Genomic DNA, 10281 nt, shown 5'->3' on the forward strand with positions numbered 1-10281 from the left:
ATATATATATATATATATATGTAGATGTATATATCTATATATTGTAACGTTTTTCTATATATGACAAAGAAAGGGACGATCAGTTACAAAGGAGAGAAAACATATATATTAAATTCAAACAAACTATCATTGCTGCTTTTCTTCATGAGTGCATATTACCAATATTTGTTTTATGATCTCAGTTCATGACTGAAGAGCATGATCTGAGACATCGCAGTCTCGGGAACTATAGGTGGTGTGGATCCCATCCTTGTATGTTATAAAGAGGGTTATTTTCATTATGAGTGTGGTAACTTAAATACGTTCATTTGATTGGGCCAAAAATTAAACTGTTACGGGTTCATGTACAGTTTTATGTGCCACTACCATAACATATGTTTTACAGCCACCTCTTATGCATGTAATGTCAAGAAGTTGCATGTGTTCCAGTCATGGCATTCAGGACAATGCATAACATAGTGTATGCACATTAAGTATTAGTGCAATTTGAACTGCTTTGTGTGTTGTGTCTGTTACGTCAGTTCAGGGCAAGTCAGTGTGTTTAATCTCTCATATGCATATGCAGCACATTATGGGTGGAATATGGATAGGATTTTCACTCATAAATGACAGCACCAGATTAGGTGTATCTTGCAAGAAGAAGAAATTATGTAAATTTAAAAGAAGTCTTCTACTTTTTGGTTCAGATGATACATGTGGCAGTGAAAATCCTGGATTATTATTCATTATTTTCAAATGCTTGTGATAACCACTCCGAAAGACATTCAGACCTTAGTATATGTATTGTATTATATATATTATGAAGTTAAGAGACAGACTTGTAGTTACATATTTGAACTTTTTTACAGGAACAAAATTTTGTATAAATTTCCTCAGTAATGAGGTTGCACCGTATAGCCTGTTTAGATGAAAGAAAGACCACATATTAACATATTAAAATGAGACTGACTCATTGGCAAAGGCTGAAAATACATTTGCACAGAGCAAAAGTCAGTACATTTATGAAAAGTTTCTCCAAGTTGCATCTCTTACTATCATTTCTCCCCCTCCCCCTCGGGACAGCTGAGTCAGTATAGCGACGTGCTACAGACTGGATGTCTTAAGATTTGATTCCTCGCAGGAGCAAGTGATTTTGCTTTACTCCACAGCATCCAGACTGGCTGTGGCACCCATCTATCCTCCTATCCCCAGGGGTGAAGCTGACCACTCACATCCCTGTAGTGTCGAGGTCAAGAATGTTGGAGCTATATCTCCACTTCCCTACACGTCTGCATGGCGTAGTGTCTAATTAAGCACAGGAATGACTTTACTGTTTTATCTTTCACGTCTGTATGTAGGTACTGAGAAACTTTGTTTTACAGGGGAGTGTAATGGAGACCAAACTTGTGAACCTCAGACATGTGACAGGGCAAGACATGGCTCCTCAAATTTGAACCTGAGTACCAAAGGACCAGGAGGATTGACTTTAACTCTTCAACAGATGCTAGAGGTGAGATTCCTTATCGCTTCAATAGTGGTGCAGGATTCACATGTATAGTGAGGGACTACTCAGTATAGCTAGCTGTCCAGCAAAATGTATCAAAAGAATCCATGGATGACATTTTTAAAATACATTAATAGAGCAGACACCTGTCTCCAAAATATGTCAACTTGCGTAGATTGGACACTGCCACCTAAAAGGACACCTTTCCAAACTGTGACTGACAGAGGACCCAACTTGTGAGAGGTGCCTACAAGAAGATGAATTAGCCACACATATCTTATGTGACTATGAGGCTATAGCTTATTTAAGATATCACCACCTGGCTCAATTCTTCATGGAACCAAGTGACTTTTATGACGCCCCCGTAAACAAAGTCCTACATTTCATTCAAAGTGTAGGATTAATAAGGGTTAATCCAAAGGGGAAGCACAATAGACCATTGAAGGTCACAGTGCTAGGGCCAGTTTTATGGCTCACCCCTCATACTCATACGTATGTGTAGATTGTAACAGTGAAATTAATTTAACCTTTAAACGCCGGACTTCGAAATAGTGGTAAGCTTGAGCTGGCCGGAGTTTATTTAACTCTTTGACTGGTGCGGGCGTGTTTTAACGCCCGGACGATGCCAGCCGTTCCCTGGCGTTGGCGTGTTTTAACGCTTTGACAATCTCGTCCCTTCTTTGCTCTCTTGGCACTCATCAACCAAAGACATATTTATGATAGTTTTTGTGCATGTTTGTAAAGAACCCTTGTAAACTTTGTGGCGGTCTATATTACTGTCAGAACCCTCTGAGAAGGTAAAGGTCAGAAAATATTTCACATTCATTCAGTTTCACCATAGCTTCTTGCAGCAAGTGTCTTCGTTTTCCTACAGACCAGCTGGAAAATGTTGTGAACGAGATTTTTTCTGATGATAGTGGCGATGAAATAATGATTCCTGAATTGGATGAAGTTGATTGTGACAATAATACAGTGATAGGCAATGATCCACAAGACAGTAATCATGAACATTTACCTACCACGAGTGCGGTGCCTGACACGCCCATCTCATGAACGTACGGAGACATTGTACCCCCAATACTTCCATTTGCTAATAGTTTCGGGATCAAAATTGATATAACACATAAAATGCATCCCTTTTCATGGATTAAAATTTTTTCTGGATGACGACTTGGTAAATCACATCACAACTGAAACCAATCGCTATGCTCACCAGCACTTCAACGCACATGAGTTAGCTCCTCACTCTCGAAAACACAATTACAATTATGTCACATNGCGCGCTTCCACTAGCGGAGTTTAAATGCCTGACTGGCACAAACGGGGCACTTCGGCACTTAAAGGTTAAAATAAAATTGGCACTTTATAACTTTTAAGTTAGGGTAACTCAATAAAGTCACCAGCTTCAGGCTGGACAGACCAAATCTGGTTACAACCCAGCCTCCTATCCAGTGGATACCAAGAATTTTCCTTAAGGGCAAGGTGACATGAACATGCATGACTTGCTTGCATTGAGGAAAGATGCAAGTGCATGGTAGGCATGTCTCTTTTTCTAAAGTCAACTCATTACACGTAATTTTATGTTCCTAAAAATTCCTCTAGCTTCATGTCTTACACGGCTCATCATTGCAACAAATATCTGTAAAGAGTTCTGTCTTCTGGGATATAACACCATGTAATCCATTGAAGGTTAACCAGTGCTACCTGTTTCATGCTGGTTTCTTCCTTGGTTTATTATTTAGCTCTGAAGGTGGAGGGGACATGCTCCCCCAAAATACTGGCAGACTGCATAGCATTATATCCGAGAAGATAGCACTCTTCAGTATTCATAAGGATGACTGTCTTTTCAGACATGATGCCATGGTAGAAGGTTGCTAGCGTTTCAGAGGCAGATCTGAAACAGTGGTAACATTCTGCATCACATCCCAGAAGACAGTCATCTTCATTCAGATCTCACAAATATCCATATCCATGGAAGAAGGAAACTTCCTTTGAATTATCTCACCAATGATATTACAGGAATCGTGTTCGTCAGATGAAGAATGCTACATACCTATCGAAGAAGTTCAGGAATTCAAGGCTAGGATGCTTCACGTCATGGAGAAGCGTCAAGAGTTAAGGCAGACTCTAAGAAAGAGATTTGATGAATTGTGCGTAAATCCTCCACAGCCTCGAGCTCATCACTCTGCTCACTGTGCCTCCAACTAGTTGTGTCTGTTACATCAATAAGACTCCTTTACATTTTCAAATGGGAGTGGAAGGAAATGGTTGATTTGATTTTGAAGAGTCTAAAATGTTGAAATCTCTTAAATTTACTTAGAAAGGGAAATTATAATATGTTTATGAATCAGAGAAGGAAAATGTAAAATGATACTGTACTGCAAAAACATGACTGCATGGTTGCTGTTGCATAGTACTTGTACATGCTGTTAGATTAATATGGGACTGTTTTCTTTATTTGTATGTTTTGTTCTGAGGTTTTGAATGGTGCTAGTAGCTCTAATACCCAGTAAGACGGGATGGATTCCATACAACCCCAATTCTCTCTGCTAACCATTTTGTCATCCTGTGTTACATTCCTCATTCATGTTCCAGTGTTTATTGAATAATTGCAAGTATACCTTCTGCTGGTATGTCAAGCTGTTGTATTTGAATTGTTTCAGTGTGCAGAGAACTTCTTAAATTCTGCTTGTGGGATGTGTCAAAACATTGTCAGGATTTCAGCAGTTCTTTTCTGATTTTGATTTTTGTGTTTAGAATAGCGCAACACTATTAGACATAACATTGTCAACAAATCTGCTTCTTTTTCAGAACTGTGTATTACAGAAGATGTGGTTCTAACCATTTGATTTTTTTTTTTTTTTTTTTTTTTTTTTTTTTTTTTTATTGCATTATACAACTATTAGACATGTTTTGTTCCATGTGAAGAGTAGTGACTGCCTCAGCGTATATGAAGAATGGATTTGAAAGTATGTTTTCATGTTGTCAATATGCAAGTATAGTTGAAAGATGGTGATACAATTCGTGCACTAGCAACAGAATATGTCTATATTTTTGTTATGCAATTTACAATAAATATACCACTGTCTGAAATTACAGAATTCAGAATGTAGTTGTAGTGCAGATAAGGGTTTGTAACAGCATACATAAGAACCAGTCCATTCAGAGTAGGACCAATAAGAATTGAAGGGTTTTTGCTTTTAAAAGTGTATATTTTAAGTTTCATTTTGTGATGAGAATTTGTATTGATGTTCCAAAGACTTAGGTTCATTGGAAGAATGGTTAAATGGCTATTATTGTTTGTTGAATACTAAACCTCCTACTTGCATTCCAAATTGTTATTAATATTGTAGTCCGTTAAATAACTGTTGTTCTTAATAAGACAGGAAGTGTTTGTAGTGGAAAATATTTAGGCAGGTTTCATGTTTGCTTCAAGAAAACTAGAACTTTGGGTTACAGTTTTGATTACTTATGCTTATGTTGATGGAGATTTGGGAATGGAGAAATGTTTACAAAAAAAGGCAGAACAATCTGAGATGGATTAGAAGTACAGTACAGACTGTAAGGTGGTCATCAGCTTGTGAATAATTTATAGATGTGATACAGCAGGAACCCCATTCCAGAAGCTGTTAGTGTAAAAATGGCCCATTTGATATTGTGTAAATTAAGACTTTGTTCAAGTTGGTTACATAGTTACATTACTGTATAATGTTAATAAAACAGAGTTGTAACATTTGTGTTACATTGTGATGTTATGATCCTAGCCTGAAAATGGTGATGGTACAAATTAAAATAAATTATATATATACATATTAAAATTACTTTTCCTTGTATTCTGATATACAAATAGATGCATTTGTTCCACCAAATCCAAATGCATTTTTAAGTGCAACCCTCCTGGTACACTCGACCCATTCCTGTTTTTCATTAGGCACATAGTTCAAATTCATCAATTCATCAGGATTATCCATATTAATTGTAGGCGGAAGCCATGCTTTGTAACATGCCATGACTGTGAACACAGCTTCCAGATTGCCAGCTGCACCCAGTAAATGTCCATGAGCACCTTTTGTAGAAGAAACTGCTAACTTATTGGAATGTGGTCCAAACAATTTTTTGATGGCTCTTGATTCTATTGCATCACCAACTGGAGTTGATGTCGCATGTGCATTGATGTAACCAATATCATGAGGCTGGAGTTTGGCATCTTTTAAAGCTCTAGTCATAGCAAGAATAGCTCCTGTTCCATCTTCCTTTGGGGCTGTCAGATGATATGCATCTCCAGATAATCCATACCCCAATATTTCAGCATAAATATTGACATCCCTTGACTTTGCATGGTTAAGTTCTTCTAGCACTAACATGGCCGAACCTTCGCCCATAACAAAACCATCACGGTCTTTATCAAATGGTCTTGATGCTTTCTCAGGGGTTTTGTTGTAGGACGTACTAAGTGCTCTTAGTCTGCAGAATCCTGCTATGGAGAGAGGACTAATGCATGCTTCTGCTCCTCCACATACCATTACATCTGCGTCTCCACGCTGCACAAACCTGAACGCATCGCCTATTGCATGAGCTCCTGTAGCACAAGCAGTTGATACAGTATGATTTGGACCTCGGAAACCATGTCTGATGCTGATCTGTCCTGCTGCCATGTTGGGCAAAATACGAGGAACAAAGAAAGGACTCACTCGGTTGTATCCTTTTTTCAATGCCTCAGCAGTTTCACACACATCTACAAGGTCAATCATCCCCATTCCGACAGCTACGCCAGTCATCTGCTTCAATTCCTCTCCTTCAGGAAACCATTTAGCATCTTCTAATGCTTCCTGTGCTGCAATAATAGAATATGCTGTAGCTGGCGCCATTGCTCGAAGTTCACTTTTTGAAAAATAATTGGTAACATCAAATTTTCCACCATCTTTCCCATCCTGAACGAGTCCAGCTATCTGGCAAGGAAGATTATTATAATGTTCATCTTCAAGTCTTGTAATGCCACAACCTCCTTGCAATATTGTACTCCATGCCTTGCGTACATTGCAACCAACTGGTGATATAACGCCCAAACCAGTCACCACCACTCGACGAGCTTCTAATTCACTGTACGTACTAAAGGACCGGATAAGCACTCTTCTTTTCCATACTGTTTGAAACTGCAATAAGGAAAATAGAAGTTCTCGGTTTATTTATGCCATGGAACAAAGTTTGGGAAGCGCTATTTTGGTACACCCATAATCATAAATCTTAATTTTCATTTGTACAGAGAGTAGGATTTGTTGTTTATGTCTGGTAGACAGAGAACAAAGTTGTTCAGGTGGTATATATGGACAAATACCGTCTTAAGTGCAACAATTTTATTGTAGTTTTTACTTCTTTTCCTCCTCCACACTACATGTTTCGGCCCTAAATGGCCATCATCAGGTGTGTATCACTCACGTAACTGTTACACTGCTTGTTAAAAATGTAAAAATCCCAGTCTTTCTAATTGTATAAAATCTTTGTTAATCTACACGCGTCGATTTGATTTTTAAATTAGCCCTTTTTAAACCTTAATTCAAGTTAAAATGTCTATAAGATCTTTGTTCTCTTTCTTTTTCAAATTAAAATTTTTCAGGGTACATGCCCTATATCTACGGTGCTGCAGCGGCCACTTCTTGTTTTTATCGCTGTTCATGTGTTGTCTGTAATATACAAATATTTGTGTTACTATCTTATGTTATGTCTTGTTATGTTATTCTTATATGTTTATACTGTTATTTGTACTTACTCAGTGTAGGCGCTCTCTGTGTGTGTCGCTGCTTATCTTTNGAAAAAGAAGTAAAAACTACAATAAAATTGTTGCACTTAAGACGGTATTTGTCCATATATATTGTGTGAGTGTAACAGGATGCTGAAATATAATATTGTTCAGGTGGGACCGATGTCTGGATTTGACCTGAACTTCAGATTTTTACAGACCACACTGTTGGTATAACATGTTAATATTTCATACATTATCAATGTAATAAAAGCTTTACAGAGGAGAAAGAGTTGTATGGTTTTCCTACAATAACTCATCAGTAGGAAACACATCTGTACATGTTCTAATTTAATGGAACAAGTTACGCTCTCTGTGAGGGAAGTATGAAAGTGCCTGAAATTCATCAAAGGCTTGAGGCACAGAAGAAGAATCTTGTGTGCCAGGCACGGTGCTTAGTGTCTCTTATGATGCAATCATCCGAGGCAAGTGTATTCACTGTGACCTGTACTGATGGGCTCCTATGGGGTGACAGAAACATACTGATGCATGAATTTGCATCAAAACTTAATATAACTTGGTAATGTTGACATCATATGCCATACTAACAATGACTTTAATGAGTTGGCACAAGATGGTTGTTGCCCAGCTGTCACAGAACCAAAGATGACTAAATTTGAATGTCGGTTGTTTTGAACCAACAGTACCAAATTAAGGAATGACACTTTCAGTCACATATCCTTTGACAAAATATGGGCCAAACACTTCACTCTCAAAAGTAAATCTATCAGTAAATATTTAAAGACAACAAATTCACTTAAACCCAGAATATTCAGTACTGTGGTATCAAAACAGTGATGGCCACTGCATTATTCATGGACTTCTTATGAAAAATTAAATCCATAAAGTTTATGCTCATTACTAGTGTGATCTCATGAAGCACCTATCAAACCAGCTGTACAGAAGAAGCAATCAAGTATTCTCTTGGAAGGTGTTTGTTTTCTGTACAAAACCATAATCTGTATAAAGCTAACCTGACAACCAAGTAAGTAATGGCCATTCTGATGTTCTGGTGCCAGATGGAAAAGAGGGGTTACATATTTTTCACAAAATTTGCTTCTTATGCGTAAACATTTCCAAAACATTTCATCTTGACAGAAGAAGCATACTGTTATCTTATAAAGTTTAGCATCTTATAGCTATAGCTACCTTTCCAAAACTTCTGAAGTTACTAAGGTTAGGTATTTCTGTTAAACTTTGTTTTTAACAATTACCCATTGAAATTTTAACGAGTTATATGCTAGTGTATTATCTTTACATAATACTTTTTTTTTCATTTTATACGTTACATACTATTTCTAACATTATAAGAATGGAACACATAAGGCAAATCCTTAATCTCACAGCTGATAAATAACATTATCAAATGCTACCAGGACTTCTACATTTTAAGCAATGCCTGCTTAACTTTAAATATAAATGTTTACATACTACTTAATATTATGCAGCAAACACTGTCAAGCAGTTAGCATATGCTTCATATTCATGGGGTTCCTTAGTTAAGATCTTGCCCAAAAATATTGGCTGCCTTGACTTAGGTTTTTCACGATTTATTATTATTATTAATTTATTTTAACTGCAAATGGGTTTTTATTCGGTGGCAGTGATACTCTCTCTGAGTAAAATTCTGGGATAGTATCTTACAACCAGCCACACCTGTTTCCCTTTATTTTATCTGTTATTTGCCATGTCATGTAGTCATGCGCCTATTTGTTACTGTTCAACCTACAGTTTTAAATAGGTACTACATAAACTAAGCGTTAATTAAGAAAGCGCATTCTGACATTTATATTTCCACGGCGGGTTAATTTGATTTCGTCATTACATAAGTCTAGTAGGAGGGTAGGTGGTGGTTCTTTTAGTTGTCAGTGATGGATTATAAGAAAATGTTCCAGGCACGTATTTTGCTTACGTGTATATTTGAAATACTTCCCTGCCGCTCATTAAATAACGCTTACATTACCAGAACTATCAGTTTCTTACAACTTGTACACATTTTCTTCCTCTTGTGAACAAATTCTGGATCCGGTAAGGAATTGGGTTATGTTAAAACAAAGATTTTGTATTACATTAGATTGAACGTGAACACTGGATCAAGGAATTAGGTTATGTTAATACAACAATTTTGCATTACATTAGTTTGAACCAGAACACTAACACCAGACTTTGCAAAGAGCTTAAACTTGCCATCATAATTATTTCCATTTACTATTGTAATTGCATGAATTACTACTTGTGTTACACTGTTAAATATTTTACACATTACAGAACAAAAATCACATAACCACAACGCATCATCTCTCCAGCCTTGGAAGTATTCCATTCGACCAGTGTGCGGCAACACGCTTCTTGCAATGGAAGGCAAAATTAATAAACTTAGGTTTCAAGAGTGATCCGTAGGAAGTCAGTTTCTTTAACTGCAGTTGCCCTGCACGTCAAATATCGTATCTCGTGTGAACGTGATATATCTTGATTAAAAAAATTGTCCTTAATTAAAAACTGCTGTCAACTTCATACAAAATCTGACATGCTCCGTTGCCTGGAAATTGAATTTCTCAGTCTCCCCACAAGTTGCGTTTCCGTTTCCTCAATTTGCGCTGCCCCATTTACTAACATGTTCATGGGTCCCGTGTAGTAGCTTTACGGCACGTAAAAGAACCTCATATCTCCAAAGGAGGTCACTGAGCCAAATTAACGGACGTTTCCCGCCCAACAGCAGTCTCTAATACCTCTGGTAGATGGGGGAAGCATTATAGATACCTCTCAGTTAGTAGAGCCGGTCTCGCTGGCTGGGCGGGTCTGATGGTAAGCACCAGTACCGGTAGGCTATAGAGACTGGTAGAAATCATAGAGGGAAGCGCAATATATTCCTTATGTGGTCCGTGCCGAGCAGCGAACACTATTCAGGACGAGTATTGAGTTAAGAGAGAGTTACTAGCATGGAGAGAGTGAGTGAGTATTCAGTATAAGTTGGAGTCTGAAGAGTAATAAAGTAACGTCG

General features: G+C 37.6%; 2 protein-coding genes across 3 annotated transcripts in view; one reads left to right on the top strand and one right to left on the bottom strand.

Annotated features, from left to right (window-relative positions):
- Nucleotides 1-5056, top strand: part of LOC111871437 (gametogenetin-binding protein 2-like) — a 21208-nt gene extending 16152 nt beyond the window's left edge. Inside the window, exons 10-11 of the mRNA XM_023864557.2 lie at nt 1362-1489; nt 3503-5056. Coding sequence (XP_023720325.1) covers nt 1362-1489; nt 3503-3691 — 317 coding nt within the window. The 3' untranslated portion in view covers nt 3692-5056. The remainder of the gene's footprint in view (nt 1-1361; nt 1490-3502) is intronic.
- A 239-nt stretch (nt 5057-5295) lies between these two features.
- On the bottom strand, nt 5296-9872 carry LOC111871438 (3-oxoacyl-[acyl-carrier-protein] synthase, mitochondrial). Of its 2 annotated transcripts, none has more exons than XM_023864558.2 (2): nt 9439-9872; nt 5296-6636 (listed from the first exon to the last, which is right to left on the bottom strand). In XM_023864558.2, exons 1-2 carry the CDS (start codon nt 9601-9603, stop codon nt 5302-5304), a joined length of 1500 nt encoding a protein of 499 aa, XP_023720326.1. In that variant the 5' UTR covers nt 9604-9872; the 3' UTR covers nt 5296-5301. The 2 variants fall into 2 exon arrangements, with proteins under 2 accessions (XP_023720326.1, XP_023720328.1); XM_023864560.2 differs by having other exon boundaries at nt 9468-9551.
- Between the last annotated feature and the right edge of the window lie 409 nt (nt 9873-10281).

The sequence above is a fragment of the Cryptotermes secundus genome, unplaced genomic scaffold (assembly GCF_002891405.2).
Source record: "Cryptotermes secundus unplaced genomic scaffold, Csec_1.0 scaffold323, whole genome shotgun sequence".
In the NCBI taxonomy this organism is placed as follows: domain Eukaryota; kingdom Metazoa; phylum Arthropoda; class Insecta; order Blattodea; family Kalotermitidae; genus Cryptotermes; species Cryptotermes secundus.

Coding starts and splice junctions, on each gene's coding strand:
- LOC111871438 (XM_023864558.2), bottom strand. CDS start 9,603: ATGGAATACTTCCAAGGCTGGAGAGATGATGCGTTGTGGTTATGTGAT. Junction 6,637..9,438: donor AGCTCTTTGCAAAGTCTGGT/GTTAGTGTTCTG, acceptor TCCTTATTGCAG/TTTCAAACAGTATGGAAAAG.